Raw genomic sequence first — 26343 nt, 5'->3', positions numbered from 1 at the left:
TCTAGTTGTCAATTATTAGTGGAACATGCCCATAGTTGTGCAACTACTGTATGTAAATCTATTTGAAAATCTATCCACTGAAAGTCATTGGTGAGGTAAAGTGAAGTAAAATCTATTGTAAGGTCTTGCATAATTTGTTTGTAGATGCCACTTGGTTTGATCATTTGAATCAAATGCTACATCATTCACGCATTTTAAGTGTGATTTAAGTGTCCGAATACTTTTGGGGCCTCTGTATACACACTCTCATTGTGAATCCTGAACTCTGTAGTGCAACTGAAATTGTGTTTTGTGTTTTAAGCGTGATATGGATAGATAAAAGATACTAAACATTTATGGAGTAGCATCTGAACTTGTTTAATCTGACAACCAATTGGGAATCGATCCAGAGAGGTTAAGTATCTTGTGTGTTTGAGAGCAGGCTGTATTCTCATAATCCCAAGCAGCACCTTTTTTATATTGTTTAGATAACAATAAATACATTCTTGTAAGGTGATAAGATGAGTTTTATCTGGATTCATATGCCCTAATTCCCTTTATCTTTGCGGCAGCTAGATAAGTCTGAAGCAGTGCTCCTAGAATGGTATTATGTGTACGCATGGGTATACCTTCTGTAGGTTTGTAACAGTTTATATATATATATAAAAATTAACTAACCTTCATTCTACTAGTTTGGGATAAAACATCAGATAGTCAAGAGAATCTGAGCATCCATATGATCTTCCTTCCCTATGGATCTGTGCTTCACTCCTTCCTATAGATATTTCACTTTTTTTCCCTCTTGTCCTACAGTAGATGCACTCTAGCCCTGCTTTTTCTAGTTTTCCCTCTGCTTTCTTAACTCTCTCCCCGCCATTGATGGAATTTCCAGCTTTCTGTGTTTTCACTGTTATATGGTAGGGGGAGCTATGACAAATCTTCTGAAAAAGTACTGAATCTCCTGATCAAAATCATGTGAAGAAGAAACAGAAACAAGCAATAGCATGTAAGCAGATGCATATGTAAAATAACACGATCATCAACATTAAACAGCATAAAAATCAAAAGTGCCTAATGTTACCGAATGAAATGTCGACCAGGACGAGGTATAGGACTGTGCAAGCTTTGGGTGTGTTGATGGACTCATGAATAGAATGGAAAAATGCATTTTTCTCAGCTTTTTGCTCAAAATGAAACTTACCCACATTCAAGGGTTGATAAAAAAAGAATGCATTAAAGCGCTGTAGGTGATTCTCTGCTGAAACATTTTTTGTTATGCTGGTTTAAAGTCTCCTCAAATCCTGATAGCAATCACTCTGTTAAGCGGTCTAAATGTATTTTTATAATATAAATATATGTCATATGTGGAATCGTAGGACCATAAAATGTTTGTTCAATCGTATCGTTCGGTCCGAACGGTCCTATAGCATGTGTTCCCTTTCGGTCAATGTGAGTTTGCATACGACTGCGCAGGCTGTTCACGCATACATAATAAGTCAGCGCGTTCACGTACGCTGTGCAGACAGAGCGAGAACAAGTTTTGCTAGCTAAACTAACCGAAAACTTGCTGCATCTAATTCTGTTTTTAAGAATTTACGTTTGGTATTGTAGTGTTACTAACTGTACTATAAAGTTTTCTCTCCGGTGAATGACACATGATATTGGTATTGCAGTAACAATGTCTCTGGTCTTCTTGGCTGTGCACGTTCATGCTTTCAGGAGGCGTGGCTTTGGACGGCGATTTGCAGGGAGGGTGGGACGTACGCTTTTACACTATCAGGCTAAAGTTAGCATTTTCCCAGATGTCCTACAGCACCTTTAAGGTAGAATAATACTTTTTTTTCCTTTTTTTTTAAAGCAGAGACTCTCTGTTCTTTCTTTTGATTTATTGCATGTTCAGATATTCATACAACAAAATATTCTGGGGGCCATTAGAAATTTTGTGAAAATGCCAGCAGTGGCATCTTTTTAAAAAAAAAGCTGGAGAGAAAAGAGTTAAATGTTCAATTCTACCTTTGCTTTTCTTCTTTTGAGCTTCTTTTCTCTGCCTTTTCTCACCTTTACTCTTGTTACCTCTCTCTGCCCCGTCCTTCCCCCATGCTGTCTTGTACTCTCTCTCCTTTTCGCCTCCCCAGGGCTGCAGGTGTAAATTTTCCTTTGTTTGAGTCAGCAAGGACTCTGAACCGAGGGTGTTTGTATGCCATGAGCATCCTGCAAACTCTCACTCACCAAGTGCTGGAGAGACACACACTTATTCACAGTATCCTGTGAAAGTGAAGCTAAACATCTTAAAAATAAAACGACAATTTTTTTTTTCCTTAACGACTAATCGATCTTTGGCATAAATTTATTAACACCCTCATGTAGGGATGGCTCGATACCACAATTTTGGCTTCGGTACGGTATAACCTAATTCCGTAGTATTGATATTAAAACGATACCATATGGATCTGAATGCATTTATAAAGCAGGAAGGTACCGCAAATTAGCAAATTAATCAACACAGATTATCACATCAAATCTGTAATTTGAAAACTTTCTTGTGAGAAGTAATTTCAGCAAGTAGTCTACTGAGTCTCCCCTGTCTATCTCTCAAAATGAGCAAATTAAAAAGATCACACCTGCAGTGTAAACGAGCTGCGTGCTGCAATACAACACTTTCGCTTGCGTTTCGGGACAGATGACGCAAATCACTTGCCCATGTCTTTTCAAACCTTGCCAATTTGAACATCCAATCGATTTTATATCATTCAGTAGTACTTTGGAGCTCTTTGAAAGACAAAAGTTTTTCTTTGCGCTCATACCAACAACACACACACAAGCCACCTATAAAGAGATTGCGCATTTCAAAGTGAGTTGTTTTTCCTCAAACGGTCAAATACACACATAATTGTCAAACTGTCCGTCTTATTGAGTAGTCACATTAACACAGTCGGTTATGTCTTGAACGATATGATCTTATGTATGTATGTTGATCAGTGTTAAAAGAAAATAAATGTCCTAAATTAGATGCACTCACCTGTCGATCTCTAAATGTCTTATACAAGTCACGATGGGCAAGTGACTGATGCTTGGCAAGGTTTGATGGTTCTTCATCAGTTTTATAAGCAAAGTAATTCCATTTCAATTTCATTTCTTCTGCCCTCTTTATTGATCAGTTTTGGCCGTGTTGAGTGAGATTCAACTGCTTTATCCATTTTGTTCCTCTATGTTGTCACATTTGCCGGTTCCACATCAGTTTGGGTAGTACACTACCACCTAGCAGTGAATTTCGGAACAGCAGCATAAGTAAGTCTTTCTTCTGTGGGACACAAAACAAGATATATTGAAAGTAACAACAAGATGTTTTTCTTAACATTGTTCGTACGTTAATGAATTTGGAGTATTCTAAATGAGCAACCGCACGAGGTTAGAAATTTGCATGAAACACATCCAAACCATGTCCATATAAAGGCTTTCCGCACACCCTTTCCTTTTGTCGCTCTCAGCAAACATGACACGCTCTCGCCTGAGAGCACCTGCAGCAAGATCCCCGAGCAATGCCAAATGCCATCCTCCAAACTAGTTCAAACACAATGAACACATATGTAATGGACGGAGGCCAGTAAGAACTGTATATATTATACAGTTGTGGTCAGAATTAATTGCACCCCTGGTAAATATGATCAAAAATGGCTGTAAAAATGGCTGCAAAAATTCGCAAAAATCAAAAAACAATCATCTTTCGTTGAAGTAAAAGAATTGAAAGTGGGGGGTAAATCACATTATGAAATAAATGCTTTTCTCCAAAACACGCTGGCCACAATTATTTTTTGCAACCTCCTTTTGCAAAGATAACAGATCTGAGTTTTCTTCTATAATGCCTGATGAGTTTGGAGAATAACTGACAAGAGATCAGAGACCATTCCTCCATACAGAATCTCTCCAGAGCCTTCAGATTCACAAGTTCATGTTGGTGCTTCTTCTCTTCAGTTCACCCCTCTCATTTTCTATAGGGTTAAGTTTAGGGGACTAGGACGGTCATGGCAGAAGCTTCATTTTGTGCTCAGTTACCCATTTTTGTGTTGATTTTGATGTTTGTTTTGGACCGTTGTCCTGATGGAAGATCCAACCATGGCCCATTATAAGATTTCTAGCAGAGGCAGACAGGTTTTGATTATTTATCTGTTGGTATTTGCTAGAATCCATATGTATCTGAACAAGATGTCCAGGACCTCCAGCAAAAAAATAGGCCCACAACATGTAAGATCCAGCAGTATATTTAACCGTAGGCATAGGGTACTTGCACCAAACACATCTGGTGGGTTGGCCAAAAAGCCCTTTTTTTGTTTCATCTGACCATAGAATCCGGTCACTTTTGAAGTTTTACCAGAAAGACTCGGGAGGCAAAATAACGTAACAAGTATGGATTTATTAACAGCCCAGCAAGCAAGTATTATGATATAAAGTTCTTTGGCGTAGGCCCTGTCCGTAGCTCGCAATCCGAGGGTACGGAATCTGCAGTATTAGAACATGATTGGATAGATGAGAAGGTAATAAGTGACGTTACAATTGAGTCTTCCCGGTATAACTTACGCTAAAGCTTTCATTTCCAGTCATATCTGACAACTGAATATGCTGGAGGTTTTTTTTGGAGGAGCGAGGATTTTTCTTGAAATTCTCCCAAACAACATGTGGTGATGTAGGGGTTGTTTGATATATTTTTTTAGGCTTTCTGACCCCCAAGACTCAAGTAATCTCTGCAATTCTCCATCTGTGATCCTTGGAGAGTCTTTGGCCACACAAACGTTCCTCCTCACCGTGCATTAAGACAATATAGACACATGTCCTCTTCCTGGCAGAATCGTAACATCTTTAGTTGATTGGAACTTCTTAATTATTGCCCTGATGGTCAAAATGGGGATTTTCAATTCTTTAGCTATTTTCTTACAGCCACTTTCTATTCTGTGATGCTCAACAATCTTTTGATGCACATCAGAACTATATTCTTTGGTTTTACTCGTTGTGATAGATGATTAAGGGAATTTGGCCTTTGTGTTTCCTCATATTTAGTCATAGCTAGACAATTTCATGTTTCTAGTCACCCTGGTGTGCTAAAAAAAGGTAATTATTAATGGAAATATACTTCAGAGATATTTTACTCATAAAAAATTCTAGGGGTGCCAATAATTGTAAATAATTTAAAAAGACCTCTTATATGTCAAAAGATCAAGGAACATTTGATTTATCATGCCATGACCCATTTAAATCACTGGTACTAAAAATATGAATGTTAAAATAAATAATACATAATGACAATATATAATAAACTTGTCATAGGTGGAGGATTAGATGAGTAGTCAATCATTGTTGCCCTAGTCCAAACCTCCAAGTCCAAAACTCAGTACTGATCTGATCTCCAAAGAGCTGGTATCAGACTACACAAAAGAAATTGACCTGTTTTGCCAAGAGAGAAGATTAATTGCACATTTATTCATTTAAAATTATACACTAATGCATGTTGAAATTGGCTTGAATTGAAGGGGAATAAAATATTTAGTATGATGTCATGAACTCAGTGTTTTTAATTTAGCTAAAAGTCTCCTGCCAATGCATCAAGCAGAGTAGATTTGAGTTTGCAACAAAAAAGACAACATAATCCTTGTTATTTGATGGAAACCTTCTAAAAAGAGCTGGCTTTACCTGGAATTTTACTTACCGCTACACCCATCAGAATATTTTATACTGCGGGTGTATTCACTTGATTACACGCAAGAGATAATGAAAGTTGAGCTCATGATTTACATATGCTAGATGAAAGTGCTGGAAAAAATTTTTTTAACTGATAAATGAATCATCTGACTGTGCTCAAGCACATAAAGTAAGGGAACATTTAAAGCCGTTTTACAGCTCTGCATCACATTCATCTCTGTGAGTTTCATGAGATTTAGCCAGTCTTGCAGTTCAAACCAAAGTTAGTTTCATTTTCCTTGTGACCGATCGTAGTCTCCACACACCCGTCAGTGACAGACTAGCTAATGCTGTACATGTCCATGCTATGTTGGACAGAGTATTACAGAGGGCCAGATGGTGTCGGTACAGGTGCAAGTCGTGAGTGGTTTCGGTGTTGCGTTGCAGTTTTGCATTTTGGCTGTATGATTTGCCAGAAGGGGAGTTCCTGGAACAGGTGGTGTTGAAGGGTTAGCAATGATCTTAGACACTGCTCTCTGGCCTGGGTCCTTAATATAAGACAGAAGAGAGTGAACAATACACAGCGCAATCTGAACAATGTGCCGCAGGTTTCCCCTTGAGTGGGCAGAAACCACCCAAACTCAGCATGATGAGGCCAAAGTGACGCAGTCGGATTTAACGGATTTAAAGGCAACACTAGATGAAGATTGTGTGCGCTTGTAAAGGTGTTCCGTTGATGCCAAGTTGTCAACCCATATAAATTCAGTAGCAAAGTTTACAACAAACCAGTACCTCCATATATAATTGGACCTTGTAGTTTTTTATTAGAAATGTTTTGCTAATTACACTGATTTAAATAATGCAGACCATACAAATTTGAATTTTTAACATTGGTTTACAAATGTGCATGTTAGACAGTGGTTGCGTTTCACTTCAAACTGCAAAATTGAAATTGCGAATTGAAAATATGCCCAATGGAAACGCAAAAACTCCCATATATCACGTGAGGTGGTTTTTCTTATAATTTGAAAAACAAATATTTCTCAAAACTGCAATGGAAACGTGAACGTAAAAGTCTCAAAATCATTCTTTACAGGAAGGCGCAGTATGTTTGAACAGAAGACAATACAGAGTTCTTTATTAAAATCACAAAAGCCTACCCCCTACTCTTTAGAAAAACATCCTGGGATTTTTTGTGACCACAGAGAGTCAGGACCTCGGTTTAACGTCTCATCGGAAGGACGAAATTCATCGATGAGCGCTAGTAAAACTAAAATACAACAGGCTAACGCAAGTTAAGTGGACGTTAAGTTAGCCTCAGGCTTTGTTTTTACTTTTTCCAAGGGGTAAAATGTACTTTTTAGTCGCATAACATCGGTTAATGGAAACGCCATCATTTCGCAATAGTTTTTTTATTGACATTTAGGAAATATTGCAAAAGTTTTGTGCAAATCTGTAATAGAAACCAGGCTAGTGATTGTGTATTCCAGTTGATCACAACAATTGTTCAAAACATTGTTCACAACAATATTCAAAGGCCTCATAATTTTCTTCGTTAAATTCTTAGTTTCATTTTCATGGACTTTTAGTTTGTTATTTACTGTCACATGTGTTTCTTTGTTCAGTTTCCTGCCACTTTATCAGTTGTCATGGTAATTAATTTGATCTGCACAGGTGTTCATCATTAATTCCCTCATTCACTGTAAAAAAAAAATACATCCCCAAGTCAAAAATTTCAAGTGACCGATAACATCTAAATTTTTCAATTAGTCTGACGTATTATTTCTCATTGAGCCAATGTTAACAGACTATTGCAACAAGAATTTCCCTTGGGCCAATTGAAAAATTTAGATGTTATCGGTCACTTGAAATTTTTGATTTGGAAGGGTTAGAAATTTTTTACAGTGTTTGGTTTGTATTTAAGTTGCTCTCTTTTCAGTGTTCTGTTTCAGTGGTCTGTTCTCGTTAAAGCATCAGTTGAACTATCTCGTCTGGATTTGTTGGATTTACCGTCTGAGTTTGATATTAAAGACTTTTAACCTAATCTTCTTCGTCATTGTCTACAACTATGCATGATGGATTTTTAGTTGTTTGGACTTATTTTAATGCTTTTTTTGTCTAATTTGATATCATTTTAAGTCATCTTGAGGCCCCCTTGAAAGTTTGCAAAGACCCCCTAGTGGGACTCGGTTGAGAACTGTTGGTTTATTCTGAACCAGATATGACTGACAGAAATCAAATTCAGTTCAGTGAGTTATTGCAACTATTGAAACTGATAAGTCATGACGTTGATTCAGACCATGAATCTCTTTGACTGTTTCATTGACAGCGTCACTCACATAGTTTTCCAAATATATTTTAAGTACCGACTTGACCCTAGGAAATTGTGTATTGTGCTTTTTTTAGTAATAGGTTTGTTTTGTGGCTTAAATACAAATGTTTCATTTAGAGAAATAATATAGATCGCCCTTTCTCTTTCCATTTGCACTGTTTTTTTCAAATACCTTAATTACAACTCATTGATATTTTGTTCATGAAATCTGCATGGAAACGTTTACATGAACAAATCACGATTCACCAAAAACTTTCATACTAAAATGTATTCAAAATTTCTGATAAATGTAGGAACAACTGCAAACGCACTTACGCTAAAAGCACTTTCTCTGCGTGGCCTTATAATCGTGTTAAGAAGTTATATTTCATCTTAACATGACTATTATTATGTTATATCATATTATTAATAAATAATACAATTTCTTTTTTAATTTTATATATTATTTCGCAGAACCTATTCTTTCTCTTTCATTAAATTAAATTCACACTGCAAGCTTTCGTCTCAGCTAAAATCTAAATTGGTTTTGCCATGGGGCAGGAAATTCAGCAGTGGAATAACGGTGCAAGAAACACTGCTTAAGTGGGAGGGTTGATTACTAATTCCATGGCTTTGAGAGAGTTGAGTTTTAGTTTTTCCCTTTTATGAGAATGCAGACTGTCTCTCTACTGCAAATTGACTTTTGTTGTAGTTCTACGTGCTTTTATCAAAAGTGTGAAGGAAATAAGAGAGCTGGCAACCCTGCGGTGCTCCAATATTGATGCAGGAGAAATTGGGAGTTGATTGTCCTCACATGCAGCTTACAGAATAGGTTTTTATATGACACTCAACAGCAGGAGTTTCCAAGCCACAAAGTGCCAGTGTAGGTCAAAAGGTTTATTGCACCAGAATCACCTTTGTTAAAGCTGGAGCTGCGGTCCTGAACGAATTGACTTGCTTGAACTCCTTAAATGAGCAGCATGACTTGAAAGAAAATGTTCCGAAGTGAAGCTGTGCTTATGCCTGCCTGCTGTTTACTATTCCGAGCACTAACATCTTTTCAGTTCCAAGGTTACAGAGTTCACAAAAAGATACTCTGGAGTGTTTCACAAGTGTACGTATAAACAAACAGACACGCGGCTGCCTCTATGCAGTGGTTCTTGTCTTTATTTGGGGAAATGGTTAGCCTGGAAATCCAGACCTAAATCTAAAAGATTAATGGTCTGGCGTCGACTAATGAAAATCGCCCAGCTCGAGGGGCGGCACCAAGCATGCATTTGAAAATCTCACTGCACGCAATAGGATAACACTACGACCAATCACAACAATAAACCCCATACGCTTAGCTACCAGCGGAGCTAACTGGTAGATTAGACTCTTACCGTATCCGGTCGGCAAAACAGCAAAAACATACTTCTTGCAAAGGAACGATTCGAGCGGCGTCTTCTGTTCCTGTTTTAGATAAAAAGCCAAGTCTAACTCGTTCACTGTAGCGGCCAAAGCCGTTTCAAACAACTGGTATTCATCCATAGCCATCTTGCAATGTTTACTAATGATTTCGACGTCACAGCGCTGTCGTCATCTGTTTAGCTCGCCTCTGGCCCGCCTATATCAGATAACCCGCATGTGATTGGTGCAGCTCAGATCGAGGGGCATATTTAATGAGCACCATTACTCGACACCAGAGTAACTCGCTGAGCAAATTCAACTTGTGCTCTCGCGAGAACTCTGGATTACCAGGGTAGGAAATGGTTACAAGCTTAGGGTAACCAGAAGTCACTAAAATCCAGGTTGCTTCAAGAGGAGTCCACTGGTTCAGATTGCATCACAATATAAAAAACTCCTGTTCTGAAAGCCTAGCATTTATATATTTTATTGGATTTTTTGCTTTTAATTTATAAAATAGAAGAGAAGCAAAAGGAAACAACAGTGAGAGGATGCACGGTGTGGTGTTGCAAGGCCGTTAATGTATGTGTGCATGTTTGATCATTTTTCTACTTGTGCTGCATACTCATTTTTGATTTAGCAGATGCAGAGATCGTAAATGGAGTAAATAGTGTCATCCATCAAAAGATTCATTCCACAAGTAGCTTCATCCCAGAGTTAAAGATGCATTTTTAATGCCCGCCTGCTTGTTATCTTCCCCTATAATTTTCTTGAATCAAATTTGCAAGATACTCAGATGTATACAACTCATCTTGTGTTGGTCACACTTTGTGGGTGCTCTCTCTTTCTACTTTATTGTGCATAGACATACAAACACATTTTTTACAATCACATTTTTTAACTTTTCCACCTTTGTTTTAAATGAGTCCATTAAGAACATGTTTGCGATGTTATGTTATATTTTATAAAAATATAAAAAAAATAATAATAATATATATATATATATATATATATATATATATATATATATATATATATATATATATATATATATATATATATAATAGTATTTGCCTCCCTTTTGCCTACAGTTAACAGTTAGTGCCACGGCGTCAACTTTGGCAGCGATTACTGTGTCTATCAAAAAGAAACCGATGCCTCGACTTTATTAAGTTAAGCAGAAACTGTAATTTCACAGATGCTTAACTAGAATGACTGGGTCACTCCAGGACATTACTATTTGGGGTTTTAAGTGTGTATTTTGCTGTATGCTTCAGGTATCTGTCCTGTTTGAAGATGAATCACCTTTGAAGTCTTAGTGCTGTCGAGGACAGTAAAAAAAAATTCTCCTAGGACTTTCTTGTTCTCAGCTTTATCCATTGTTCTTTGTGTCTCTCTGAGTTTTCAGCCCCTGCTGACAGGCATTGCATTATGCGGTCACTATGCTTTACTCAAAGGCCTGAATCACACTCTATGCAGTAGGGCTGGGTGATATGACCAAATTCTTATTTCACGAAAAAATTTATTTCACAACAATATATATCACAATATAGTTATTTTGTGTTATTTTATCTCATTTCAAATGACAACAATAGGACAAATACAATATAACAAAAATATTAACTAAACAAATTAGGCCTAGTTTTTCATGTACAATAGGTTTATTTAACATAGCTGGAATTAGTACAGAAATTGAATAATAGTCTTCACTGTAATATGCACCACTTATGAAAGCTAAAAAAGTTATTCAGTCAAGAGCAGTAAGTTATTTTCTTATAAAATTATTAATTTATTTCTTATATTTCTCTTTTGTTGGAATCACAATATTGACACAGAGCAGAAGGTAGGTATATTAGGCTGCTGTCACTTTAAGACCAAACACACATGCGGATCCATTATACTGATGCACATCCGGTTTACAACTGTTTACTTTCACTTGAGACAAACAGTTTACATGAATACTCTACACGATGGGCAATTTGACATAATCGCGTGTGTATTCGACCATTCAAGTGTAATAAGACGTGAAAGAGAACTGAATTCGCGATTGTATGCTCAGAGCTTATTGTGCTTATAACTCTTTTTATCATCAAGCATGTCCTGCTCTTTATTTTCTCATTCATGCATTTCTCTGAAGTGTCAATAGTGCTATGTATTTACATACTGTGTACACAATATAGCAAAATCTAACAGTAGACATTGTATACCATGGTAACGATATATATAGTCATACCGCCCAGACTATGCAAGTATGCAGACTCATCTAGCTATGCAAGCTCAATTTTTTGTTTTTGTGTGAAATTGCATTCCCAAAGTTGCCACAAGACAGCCTGACAATCCAGACCCACATCAAGATGTTGGGTCTGGGAACACACCATTGGCAGGGCTCAATCCGAGTTTTGTTGTCTTTCAAATTCCTTCTGCACGCAATAGGATAGCGCTACAACCAACCAGAGCGTTTTCCCACCAGCGGAGCTAGCTGATAGATTAAACTTTTGCCGTATCTGGGCAGCAAAACTCCGAGCACATCTTCCTTTTTTAAGAATGACTTCAGTGCCGTTCATTGTTCTTTTCTCAAAGAAAAACTTAACTCCAAGTCTTCCAGAGCCGCGGCCAAAGCCGATTCGAAAGACCGCTGTTCGCCAGCAGCAGCAGCCATCTTCTTTGTTTTCAAGTAGCAGGGAATTCACGCAGAACCATCACAACTCTGCCGCCATTATGTTAAGCCCGCCCACCGACCCTATACACGATGTGATTGGCCTGACTAGAGTTTGGTTTTTCCAGCTCGCAATCCAATGGAGAGTTGCTAGACGACACTGGCTGCAAAATAAAATTTGCTGCCGCTAGGGTGCGTCTAGATTTCTAGGCTAGCCACAAGGGGTAGTATAGCAACATTAGCTTGAACATTTTTACTGTCAGTTTTTCTCTTTCAGATCACTGCCCCATAGTGTGCGTCTGAATGGCAAGAGCTGCTAAAATCCATTGATATACATTTTTCTGGGAAGCAACGTTTAAGTTACCAGGCTACCATAATGCTTCCATGAATTAACTAGTCCCAGGATTTACCAGGAGTTTTTAGGAAGTTTGTTCTAATATTATGGTAGCATTGTTTTCAGATTTGCATATCCATAATCGTCATGCCGGGCTGGTAAATCTGAATGTGGTTGTTTATTTTGCGTGCCAACATTTTTTAAATAAACATTGTATATTTCCCCCAAGCCCTCATTTTCTTTTGACTTTTTCTTTACAGGCCAGCATGATGAATAAACCCATCTGTTGACCTCTTGGTTATTTTTCCACTGAGATGTTTATGGGTTGGCTGTTAGGTATCCATGTCTGTTCAATGTCTCCTGGGTCCTGACTAAAAGCTAGAGATGCTGCTCTGAGAGGGAAGGAGAGGATGTTACAGTGCCATTTACACTTAGGCCAGAAACATACTTGAATGTGTGGTCAACAGCGGAAGCAGACTGTTCCGTTGTATATACTTTTCATGCGTTATATTACTGTGATGGTAACAAGTAGAGAGCTACAACAGGTAGCTAGCTATAAATATGTCAATTTGGTGCGGAAGTCATTGTTTTAGTGGCCAGCTGCATTTTTTTTTTTTTTCACTGCAGCCAAGCAAAATGAAATATGACTATCTCTAAAAAATTAGCAGAGGAAGCTGGGGCTAATACATTTCTAATAGTTATAATGGTTGCTCCCTCTGATTTCTATGGTCTGATGTAGAGATGCTCTGACAGATGGAGACCACAAAACTGCTGGTGCAGGACTACGGTAGTAAAACTCGCTTGACAGGATTTGCTGTAACTTGCTATAAAGGACAGATCAAATGGACCGAGTGCAGCAGTGGTGTCCAGGGACTGGGGGAAAGATGACACTGAAGAGAGTGAACAGAATGAGAACGATGCAGTTATGGGTACAGTACAGTACAGAACTAAACCACAAGTACTTCCAACGCCAGCAGGACCCTTGCTTAATAGGCGCCGTGTATGCCAGAATGTAGCGCTCAACGTCATTCTCGTGCGAAGAAGAAAGCGACACAGTAAACAACAATGGAGAACATACAGCAGATTTTGTTCTTGCTTATTGGCATGTGGCTGTTTGTCACAGACAAAAAAAACATTGTGTTGCAACGGTATTGTGTTTCAACTGTATTAAAAAATGACGCCTCTTGTGTTGCACGCACAAGTGAAGATTCTCTGTCAACCAATCCACGTTCTGCAGTGAGTCTAGCTCCACCCTTTAGCTACCAGACTACTGTGCTAGGTACGCCAAAAGAAGGGTCCCAAAAAAGTGGTACGGAATGGTTCCATTCACAACTTCTGACAATCGAAACGTAAATAATTGCGTACCATACTGTACTGTACTGTACCGTACCGCTTGGTGAAAACGAGCCATTAGATGAAAGGTGTGGGTATGTGACCAGTGCCTCCAAAGGTCATGTGGGAACAGTCACAGGTAGTTGCAGGCAAATCTGTTTAGTGTTAGATATATATGTAGTGAGTTGCTCTCCTGCAGTGGACAACTCTTTGCAGCCTGTCTCTACACACACACACACTCATATTAAGATACACAGAGTGGAAAAGGCTGCCCAATTTACAGTCTTATGATTTCCATGATGCAAAAGGCAAAATGGATGGAATCCCAGAATTCAGTCATAAAAAAAGGAATTTACTGTATAAAGCGGAATGTCACTATATTTGCCAATATTTTGATGAATAAATCAAATGTAGGGCTGTACACTTGATCAAACCACTATATAGACTAGTGTCTGTGAATAATAAACTGCTAAAGGACTGCTATTTAAAAACAAAATCTTCATCTCTCTCTGTGAAGGAGTTGGACAGTTTAGTCTACACATACTCAAGCTCATGGTGTTTTCTGTTAAAATTTGTATAAATTATTCAATTGTTAAAGTTTTATAAATTAAGTTGATTAGACATCCTTTTTGATTATTAAAATTGAACTAAACCATTAAAATTGATTCCAGAATAAAATTAAAAAAAGGAAGACAGAATTTGGGGAAAAAATATCAGATGTCATGGGGTCCAAATTAGGGCCTCATTCATCCCTTTATCTCTTCATTACTCTCCATTATAAGGTGGGGAGAAGAGAATGAGTGTGTCTCAGTTGAAAATATGGAGTGCTTAGCAAGCAGGAGATGGAGAGGCAGGTGTTTAAGATTCTGAAACCGTCTCACTGTGTACTTTTGCTAGCACAGAGCTGTACCGCACAATCCAAACCTGTGCTTTACTTTAGGTTTCTGGGCTAGGATGAAAAGAGATAGAGAAAGAGGGAGAAATTATTCAGGAGGAGAAATTGAGTAGAGTGCATTTTGAAGGATTACACAGATTAAAGCATCTAAAACTGTATGTGCGTGTGTTGTTTAGAAAGGTCTGATGAGATAAAGAAAGAGACAGAGACTTTAAAAAATAAGAGGCGAGGTGATGTAAGCTGAAAAGCAAAGTCGTTTCAGACACAGAGCTTTTACATTTTGATTAAAGATTATGATGACAAACATTCTTTCTTTGAAAAAACATGCACTGATGCATAATAAGGTCAGGAACATGTATTAAGAAATGGGTTTAATTTAGATTTTGTATTGACTTTCTCAACTGTTTCGTCTAGACGGCAGTGTGATAAAATGGAGTGCAAATGAAAGCTGCTACTTAAATCTTCTGAGGTTTTTTTATGCGAAGACACAGGCGGTAATCTCACATTGGTAAGTTTGCACTTTACCAAAGTCTTCAATCCAAAAAAAAAAAAAAAAAAGGTTTCAATAAGGTTTCTCCCAGGGCCAAATGATCTGATCTCTCATGTTTCTGTTGTTCTCTTGTTTCTCTTCTGTGGAATTCTAAAGAATTTTAAAAGAAACATTCAAGACAAAAGTGAATATATTTTTTTTCTAGTTATGAATCCACAAACATAATGGTTATCTGTGTTTATGTCTGTTTTGGGTGGGTTTTAGTTCTGTTCCCTACAGTTTTCAGTTCGTTTCTATGGTTTCTCATTGATTACATTTTGATTATCATGCTCACCTGTCATTCATGTCGTTGATTGTTCGGTTTGTATTTAAACTCTGTTTCTTTAAGTACATTGTCTGTTCTCATCAGGTTTATATGGTTGTTATCAGGTGTGTTTTTTAGTCAAGTGTGTGTTCAGTCAACCACCGCTGACAATAAGAGACTTAGTTATATATATGTAAATGCATGTTAAGCTCGGATAGGAGAAATAATTTATGATTTCTTTTTTTGAAGAAAATCTCACCCTTCACCCTTAAGTCTTTTGACGTATAATTTTATTTTCTCTAGGAGGCCATATGTGTGTTTGTGTTTGTGTGTGTGCGTGTGTGTGTTTTCCAGAGAGGAAAATGGCGGTTGGTTGCCAGTAAGACCCAGACGTGGATATATCTGATCATCTGTCATGTTCCTGTCTGTCTCTGCTTTGTGACTGTATTAGTGCACACCAGAAGGGTGAGGGTTTTTGGGTTACTGCGATGTAGCATAGTTCTTTCAATGTCCCAATCACTCCATCTCTGGCTCTGCCTCTCTCAATCTCTGGCAATGACCTCAAGGTCATTTTGACATACGCCTTCATCAGCACACACAGCCTGGTAAACACCCAACATGACAGATTGTGCACGCTTTTACAGGTTTTTTTGCTTACTTTATCCTTTATGTCTTTGAAACAACGTTCAATCTGAATATTGAATAGAGAGGAGACAAGGGAGTCGAAAGTACAGCGATTTAAATAAAAACAATATGCTGACCTCAACAATTTCCTGCCAGGGGCCTTTTTCTAGGAGACCTCAGAATGACGTGGCATTATTGACTCTGCGCCAGGAATGTTCGACAACACATATTTTGCCAAGGGAACGTGGAAAAGACAGAGACAGAGAATAAATAATGGGCTTAGATTATGGACAAGAGACATAGTGTGTAGGCTGATGTCTGATGTGTTAGAGCAGGAAGACACAGTGAGCAGCAGCAGTGCAGTGGAGACGACTTAATCACATTACATCATATCACACTATACAGCTACTGTCAATGCAGGACTGCTGAACCGTGTTAAACATCCATTTACCTCTATTTCAAGGTGTTTCGTTGTTTTTATGTGTTTTTTGTCCATTACTCGTCTCTGTTGCCTGTAGAAAGAGCTCTGAGAGAGTCCTCAGCCTCATATGTTATCACTTCTGTGACAAAGCTCAAAAACATCAGAGACAAGACATCAGTCTTAGAATGTCTGTGAGCTTTGTGATATATTCTTCTCTCCATAGCCTCTCTCTTTCTCTCTCTCTGTCTCTCTCTCTCTCTCTCTCTCAATTCAATTCAATTCAATTCAATTCAATTCAATTCAATTCAATTCAAATGAGCTTTATTGGCATGACTTGTACAGTATTGCCAAAGCATTGGCCATTACATAAGCAATGAAAAAAAAAAATCAATAGTCATTAAATCAATCAGTAAACAAATGCATGCATAAATTTATATAAACAAGAAAGAAAAATCTCTCTCTCTCTCTCCTGTGTTGCACACTGTTTCATGTTCTGTTGTCGTGTTGAATAAATCTAGCTGTTATTGGGAAATACTTCTTCTGCCACCTTCATCTTTGACCTGAGATTGTTACAGCCAACAAGTTGCTCATCTGGTGCAGTTTAATGAATTAACTGGAGAATTGGCCTTATTGAATCAGCTTGGATGACTCACTTACTGAACAGCAGGTTTCAAGGTGTCGCCTACTGGAAAAACATTATTCTGTAAGAAGCAATGGGCTGATTATTTATCTTCTTTTACAAAGATACATTGTAATTTATTGAAATAGGTAAGGTTTTTTTTAATGGATGAGTTAGACTAGAGAGTGAACAAATGTGCCTACCAGACATGGGAACTCCTTCCATACTTTTGGAAAATAATCCCAGGATGCACCTCATGAAGTTGGTGCCAAACATGTAAAAAGGGTGACAACTTTGATTAATCTGAAATAAGATTTGATTTTTACAAATTTGACCAAGATTTAAACAGTTTATACTTTATGAACAGCTCTATACCTTTTCATCTTGTGTCCATTTAATATTCAATCATGCAGTTGCCATAATACCTGAAAGTGTAGAAACCTAGTTGCAAGTGTTTTCCATAACTTAATTTGAATCTTTTTATAAATGATTTAATATTAGATATTGAAAGTAATATAGTTTATGGTTTTCCAGCATGCCTTCCGCTATATGTGCCGCACTTATGCATTTAGGGCTAGACTCCTGCTGCGGTTTCGTTTCTCATAAATAATATTTTTTTGATGAATATCTGATGCATTTTCACGAAAATATAAGATGTGAAAATGTTTAGAGGTCTGGGTTCAAATTGGAATTTTAGGAACCGGCTGACCTCAGGGGTTTGTGTGTTGTTTGTGAACATATATGAATGAGAATGTGCTCTATACCAAGTGTTGAGTTCTGCACATGCCGGTAATGTGTTTGGAGTTGTTTATCAGACCCTCTAATTGTGTACAGTCAGATAAAAGTGTGTGTGTGTGTGTGTGTGTGTGTGTGTGTGTGTGTGTGTGTGTGTGTGTGTGTGGCAGTAGCACTGCTTCAATTATTCAACTCTCTGTCCAAACCCTCGTCTCTTCCTGACATCCCCACTCCTTGGTCCTCATATCTCATTCACTAAGGAGCTCAAAGATTGGATTATCCCAACTGCATTTAATTTTCAATACATCCATTTATGCATTCTCAGACCCTCCCTCTAGATTTATACAGCCCAGCCAGACCACCTAACATTCAATCATAGATTCATACCACAATGATGGCTGTCAGTTCATATAACCTGTTTAGTGCTAACAAAGACTGTGACTGTAATGCATGCTGGCACGATTTCAATGGTAGTTCTGTGTTTAGTTGTTTCGTTTCTTTGTTTTACTCTGGGACTGCAGCAGTTGGGTTGAGCCAAACCTATTCCAACCATCCTATTTGATTTTCAGAAAATCCTATTGTGATTGTGTTGTGAATTGTTAAATGATGAACATTTCATATTTCTTAGATTTTTATGTTAAAAGAACAAGAGGCATGATGATTTCAGTTTTATTTTGATTAATTGTGCAGCCCTAATGCTGTGAATGCTGAACTCAAAAGCCCTGGTATAAACCTCGGTAATCTGCTCATTCGCTCTGCAGGTGATTTCTAAACGTACAGGTTGTATAGATGCTGGGGCTGCAGCTGATTGGTTTTGGGCACAAAGGAGGGGGGGATGTCATTGACATTTCTAGTGGCAGCACAGAGATAAGGTCACCCTAAGTGCATTAGCACTGAGAAATTGACAATCAGCTTGACGAGTTGCAAATTGTTATCCTTCTTTTACATGCATAATGTCTGCACCTGCAGTCACAGCCACTTCTTCCCCACCGCAGGGAGACGAGGAGCAAAAGTCTGAGAAATTACATGAGAGGAAGGTGTTGGAGTAGAAGGAGGGAATGAGAATGACTGAGAACTGAGGAGAGTGACAGAAAGAGAGAGAGATGGAAAGGGGACAAAGTACTGGACGGAGGAGGACAAATTGTGTGCTGAACATTTCAAATTGCTGAATTTACACAAATGAATCACCTCAGCGCTAGTGTGGTTTGATAATATGTCCATTCTAACTGTGAGTCTGTTGCTCCAGTGAAAGATTGAGAATTTACAATGGCTTTTCAGACTTGACAAGCAAAAGCATGAATGAGTTTTGAAAGGATTTTGAAAGATGTAAGTGTGTCAGAGTGATTCGTTCTTATAGGAAGGCAGGGTGTTTGTGGAGCAAGGTTTGCAGCATTTGTATGCGGTTTTTCAGTTGGTTTCTTGATCTGACTGTTTCAAAGTGAGGATTTTCCTCTGCATTGCTGAAGTATTTCACAGATTGTACTTGAAACTAGAGATTGGCCCATTTTTTGTTGTTTTGTTTAGTTGATATATTTTCCATTTTCCCCTTCCTCTTTTTTTATTACTGACGAACCTTTTGCTCTCACAGATATGTTATTTTAAATCTCTCTTTTGCAAACATTTTCTACTTTAACTTCTATATGCTAAGCTGGCTTAAACATATTTTAATACATTTTTATGCAAAGTGGTTTTATTGATAATACATTAATTGGGAATTCAATTAGTTTCTCACTTCCTCCCTTGTTTTGTTTTCACCAATACTGATGAAATTAATGTTTTATTTTTATTTTTGAAACAATAAAGGAATAATCATTACAACAAAATAAAATGTATACATTAAATGTTATTATTCTATTTTTATTTATCACTATTAGTAGTGCTAGTATTTATTCCAATATGTTAAATATTTACATATTATATTTATTTATTTGAAATATTTGGCATTTTTTCACTTTTCCACTGGATGTCTTGAGGTAAACACATTATAAAGACATGTACATGTGGTACACCCGAAGTTTAGAAGTCCATCATCAATTATTTATTGCATATCTTGTTCTCTGAGGCTATGTTTCACATCATAGATCTTACCGGGCTGTTTTGAATATTTGCTGAGAGATGTAATCTTTTTTCTTTGACTGTTCACATTTGTGTTTATACTGTAAATTACACATGCATCATTGTTAACAGACAGCTGACCTTAACGTACCTGTGAGTGAGGATATACAGAAACAATAACATCACATGCTTTACCAGCATACAGTGTGCACATGACAACAACAAAACCATTACATCTAGTGTCTTCAAGCAACTGCAAATTGAACGGCTAATTTGCTAACATGGAATGACTGTGATACATTCCCTTGAGTTTTGCTTGAACTAATGCATCTCACCAAATATTAATTAAATCTGCTATCTCAGCATCTTTCCAGTATTTCTGCTTGCTCCTCCCCCAGTTTTTAAGATTTTAGCAAGGCGCTTGCTCGCACTGAATGATAACAACATGATAAAACGATGTGATGATATGCATACAGTATGTTGCATACTGAATGTGTGATTTTAGATCTGACTGCATCAGGAAGTTTTAAGGGTTTCACATCTAGATTATTACAATGTCAGTTCACAAGATCAAACCTATTTACAAACAAACATGTCGGACATCTAGAGGCATGTCACATGAAGGGAAAAATCCAATTTGGGTCTCTTCCAGCATGTTGCCTGAACATCGAGTGTTTAATTCAGGTATTTCAAGGTCAAAGTGGTATGTTTTTTCTTTTCTGTTAGCTCTTTCTCCCCCACCGCCTCAATCTGACCTCTGACTCTGGCTAATTAACTGATACATCTTGACTTATCGGTTAGTGTGACTTGAATACTAAAAGTAAACACTGAGATTTTCTTGATGTTGTGGTTATCTGCGCTCTCCTTATCTTATCCATTTCCCTTCCTCCTTTTTTTTTGCATTAGTGACCAACCTTTTGCTCTCTGGGGTATTTTATTTTAAATCTCCCTTTCGCAAAATTGTTTCTAATAAGCTAAGCCTAAACACATTGATTTTAAATTTACAGCCAAAGCTTTTTTATTAAAAATAATTGATTGGGAATTAAATTTGTTTCTTACACTCTCTATCTCTCTCTCTCTCCGCAGGGTGTGTGCTCCCAGAAATGCCAGCACATGTTCATCATAGAGACGGTGTGTGTGGGCTGGTTCTCCATGGAGTTTCTGCTACGGTTCGTCCAGGCCCACAGCAAGCTGGAGTTCCTCCGTGGACCTTTGAACATCATCGATGTTATGGCCATCCTGCCCTACTACGTGTCTCTTGTCGTGGGAGAAACCCCCGCTGACGAAAACGAGCGACCCTCTGGAGGTAAGGGCTACTTGGACAAGCTTGGGTTGGTACTGCGGGTCCTACGTGCCCTTCGGATCCTGTACGTAATGCGGCTGGCGCGCCACTCTCTGGGCTTGCAGACGCTGGGGCTGACGGTGCGGCGGAGCATGCGTGAGTTCGGCTTGCTGCTGCTCTTTCTCTGTGTAGCGGTGACACTCTTTTCACCACTGGTGCACCTGGCGGAGAGCGAGCTTACCGGAGTACATGATTTCAGCAGCATTCCCGCCTCTTACTGGTGGGCAATAATCTCTATGACTACAGTGGGTTATGGGGATATGGTGCCCAGGAGCATCCCCGGTCAGGTGGTGGCGCTCAGTAGCATTCTGAGCGGGATCCTAATCATGGCCTTCCCAGCCACTTCCATATTCCACATGTTTTCCCGCTCCTACCAGGAGCTGAAACAGGAGCACGACAGGCTCTTTAAGGAGGAGTGCGCGGCAGCCGCAGCTGCTACCGCAGGAGCCGAGGACGAGCAGGATGGAGGATGGGTGGACTTTCCTCCTCCTAGACTAGTTATTACCCCAGACACAGAGACGCCAGGCTCTGTTGAAGACCTTTCTGTACTCGGGAATGGTGGAGAGACTTCCGGGAATAACAAGCACCCGTTACCAGCTGGAGCCTTTTAAGTGATGCACAACCATTGTACTGTTCACTAGATCAAAACTGTTCTTCCATGCCCTCATACTGAACCCTTTTGAAGTGGAGAGGGTGAATTTTCATGGACGGCTCTGTCTAAAGAGTTAAAGGGCCTTGAAGCTACAGTATTTTGTCTTCCATCAGCCACAAGCTGACTTCATCTCATTGAAGTACTATTTCCTTCATATTTACACTGTGCCAGATTTAGCACTCTATGAAAATCCATGCAATAGAAATAAAAAATTAAGCTACATAGTTTAACTTTGGAGCCTTTTTCCACACCGTTAGACATACAGCAGAGAAATTCACGTTCCTCAAATTAATTATCAGTCATTTTTTAACAGATCCAAAGATGTGCTTTTTTTGTTGACTGTTTTAAATGCAAGAATTGCTCTTCCAGAAAATGTGCATAATGCATATGATTTTCTTAATATAATAAAACATGCAATGGCTCTTGAACAGCTCCAAATAAAACAGCACTAATCTCTGAGTCTTGTCCTGTTTTTTTAGGGTTCATAGAAGGATTTTCTAATCCTCTTATTTGAAACGCTCAATCATTAGACACAGTCACCCTGTTCTCTTCTCTTAAGCAGCACATATGTGCCCCTGCCATCTGCCAGCTATGACATGCAGCAGTTACGGAGTAATACATCTATGATTGTTTTAGTTTTTATTGCTAGAGTTGAGATTCCTGACCTCAGTGAGGTCAACTCCGTTTTCGTCGTCTTCACCTCTTCTTACCGATTTCTCCCTAAGAAATGATGACTCTAGGTGAAAAGCTTCTCTGTAAGGTCACAAAATTGTCCCACTGCCCAGTGCTTGCAGGGCTGATGGGGGATCTTGATGAGGCTGGGGATTAAACATGCAATAAATACTCAGAGATAAAAATGTCCTTCTGGAGTCAGACTCTGTGACGGACTTTGCTTTGTCAACAAATCACAAATTTGTTCCATAAATGGCATTGCTACTGTGCCGAAAGCCCCAGATGGCTGAGTCATGAATCGGGAAAGGTACAGAGGAAACAAATTTGATGGACCAATCAAATTACATGTGTAGCTTTTCTCAGGATTTACCAGCTGGTTGAATCATTAAATGGACATCAGCTTGTTCTTAATGTAAAGGTTAAACCTGTTTATCACTTGTTTTTCTTTTATGATAGACACAAACAGAGCCAGGATAAGGCCTTAGTCCACTCTCAAGTTGCGTAGTAAGTACATTACCCAGATAGTCAACAATTTCTGTTAAAATCACTATACTTACTAGAAATGTCATCATATGTTCTTCTATCTCTCAAGTCATCAGAAAAGGAGGATAAGAATGTATTTCATAATGGTACTGTACTTGTAAAGAGCTTCAACTGAAATTGTGTTGTAGGTCACTGAGTCATCAGCGTCCCAATGTTTAGTGCTTAAATTTGTGTTCACATTATACTGATCTTAAACTGTTATGTAACAACCTGGAAGAGAAAACCATATTCTTAACTATTTTGATGGAATATTCTATTGCAATAACAATTCATATGAACTTAATAACATCTGCACCATTTAACAGCATTAGATGGGGGGAAGCACCGTGAGATATGCCATCAGCTCAGCTATAAAGATGCTTTTAGCCGCAGTGCTTATTGAGAAATCTTGTTGAAGGATGGCTTGAATGATGTATCATATGCCATTATTTGTCAAGGAAGGCCAGATCTAGATGGCAAGTGTCTTCTGCTGGCACCAGTGATTGATGTAGAAAGCATCAAGAAGGGTTTAAGAGGCCATCCATCAGATATACATGATGGTAAGATTGATTCTTATTCGATAAATAAGTTGCTTTTTAGATTCCAAATCGTGGTAGATTTAAGATTTAGTTCTCTCATCAAGTAAACCCATTTACAGTGCAATTTTAGCAATAGGTCAATGATGTGTATGTGTGTGTTTTGACACTTCAGAGCATTTCAGAAGTCAGTAACAGCACTTTTCTGTGCTTATGCACAGCAAATCTTTTAATAACAGCCACTTGGAATCCACACTGAAATATGACACATAAACTGTTGAAGGTCCGACTAAAATGATCAATTAACTCAGATTCAGTTACTTGTTTTTAACGTCATAATATGCAAAGTGAATTATTAGTATATGTGATGTTGTCATCATACTATATTTCAGGCTTAACGTGACTTGTTATCACTTTATCACATTTAGCTTTATCACTGCACTTAGCTGCCTGTTGGCAGAGATGCTAGAAGTGAACAGATGTTCGAGTTCTCACTATTCAGTTCTTTTTTGATCTGATGTGTCAATGAGGTTATAATTGGGCATTGGCTTGTCAGTCAGTCTGTCCAACATGTTTGTTTGTAAATAGGTTTGATCTTGTGAACTTTGGCTGACATAATGATATACAGATATCTAGATATACAGATACAGTATACTAGATATACAGCAGCTACTGAATTACCCAGATGACACTGTCTAATTTACACTGGTTTTAATATAAACACTGCTTTTTCAAATACACAGTCGGTATAGATTAAAGTAAGGGTCGATGGTTATGTAACTAAACTTAGCCTCATTGACCTCAAATAGCTCTTTTTGCTTTCACTGTAGACAGACGTATTGCATCGCTCCTGGCTACGATGCGGTGTAATTTTTCCCCCTCTGTCTGTCATGATAGTAAGAGCCTCAATGGGGCAGTGAGCTTCCCATTAATCTTAGCTGACAGCTTGACCATAGATGTAGTGCAGAGTGGCGATGAAATTCTGGAAATGGTCTCGCTTGGAAAGTTGAAGCATTCCTCTTTTCTGTATCACAAGCGTCATCATTGCAGTAGTTGCAGTCTAGGTGGAGGTTTCACTGAACATCAGAGACCTTAGTGTCTTTGGCAGACAGCTGTGATTGATTCCTTGTGTTTCTATAAAGGCAAAGTTTTAAAAATGAATCAAAGACTCAATCAAAGGCATTTTCAGCATTTTTTTCCTAGGCTTACTTCACAGCGAGTATCCATGTATTATTTATATACCACACAAACCTGAGCAGGAAGGGCAGTTTGAGCACTGCATTCATATGCTATGATCATTCATATGCAGAAAGTTCATTTGCTATCGGTTAATAAACTCACTGGATTTAATTATGTGATGTCATTATCGCACAGCTCTATTTATAAAGATGGATGTAGGCTATATTATACAGTTTGCAACTTTATCTGTGCCTGCAGACATACAGTACATTCACGCAAAGCAATATATTCTGTATAGCAAATCTTAACTGAAAAATGTATCTATATTATCACCTAGCACTTTATATAAAGTTGGATATATAAGTGTGTCCAACTTTATCCAAATACATACAGTACACTCATGTAGGGCGATATAATATTTAGCATATCTGAAATGCTTGATTGCGTGTATCCTTTCAAAATGTGAATACATACAGTATATCGCCCAGCTCTAATCTGCTAATTGCAACCATAAGGCATGAAGATATTATAAACATTAACATCGTGATTTGCTTTGAAACAATGTGTATTGTGAAAAGCGCTATACAAATAAATTTGACTTTACTTGACATGTACATAAACCTGCATGATAACTTTCACACTGTACGCAAAAAAAAAGGGACTATCTGCAAAGTACTGTTTATATATTTACTATTTATATAGAGGCTGATGATGCTTTGTGCTTTTTCTTTCTTATTAAGGTTTCTTATTCTTTTAAGCAGGTGTTTGGGCATAGTGGCTGTGTCTTAACCCTGCCATCAAATGATCCACTTGTGTAGCGGGTGTTCTGCTTGATGTTCTGCTCCAGTACAAAGTGTCTTTTTTGTGTCCATCAGAGTTCAACAACAAACTGTTGGATTTCGAACTGTAACAAGCTTTCCATCTTACAGACAAACTAATATACTTGACTTTTTTTGTAATTTGTTTTGAAAAATGTGTGGTTTTGTCTCTTGTACTGTAATATACTGAACTGCTTTAAGGTGATTCAAACCAAAATCTGTTGTTCGACATTCCTCTTTAAGAAAAAAGTATTTTGACATTTGAGACAGAAATAGGTTGAAGAGAGTCAATGAATAATGCTAGTAAATACTAATATGATAAAGTCAATGAAATGAACAGAATAGAATAGAGACTTTATAATTTCACTGTATTGCACGATAGCAAGCTTTGAATCTCAATTCTGGTGCTTGAAATAGCTAAGCTGGCTGATTTATGATATTGAATTTCAGTATATTATGCTATAAACAGATTGAATGTCAAGTCTATGTTCAGATTGAAATTATAGCTTACTGCATAGGCCTACTGCACAGTATTTACTGAAAACACTACAAAATATGTGAAACATTATGCATTTTAAAATGATTATTTTAAACAATAATATACTACATTGTTGTCACATGACCTCACCAAGTTGCATGCTTAATTCGGGTAGTGGACTTCTCATAAGTTAATTGTCAGGGTCCTGTCACCTTAAGTGATCTTGTTCTTAGTTTGGTGACCGAATCCTGACACTCATGTGTTTGTGTGAGCGTTCTCTAGGCTGTCTTGCATGTTCGGGGCGTGGTGTCTGGATCCTGACACTTCGGTCTA

The 26343-nt window shown here is 38.0% G+C and overlaps 1 protein-coding gene across 2 annotated transcripts in view; it reads left to right on the top strand.

The window, feature by feature from the left end:
- kcng4a (potassium voltage-gated channel, subfamily G, member 4a) overlaps positions 1-22263 on the top strand; it is a 28238-nt gene extending 5975 nt beyond the window's left edge. For both annotated transcript variants that reach the window (XM_079873555.1, XM_079873556.1), the window contains exon 3: positions 20898-22263. In XM_079873555.1, the coding sequence (XP_079729681.1) occupies positions 20898-21764 (867 nt within the window). In that variant the 3' untranslated portion in view covers positions 21765-22263. The remainder of the gene's footprint in view (positions 1-20897) is intronic.
- Positions 22264-26343: the final 4080 nt, after the last annotated feature.

This window comes from Squalius cephalus, assembly GCF_949319135.1.
Source record: "Squalius cephalus genome assembly, chromosome: 6".
Lineage (NCBI taxonomy): Eukaryota > Metazoa > Chordata > Actinopteri > Cypriniformes > Leuciscidae > Squalius > Squalius cephalus.
Note: the sequence above shows the minus strand (reverse complement) of the source record. Positions and strands in the feature narration are given on the sequence as shown.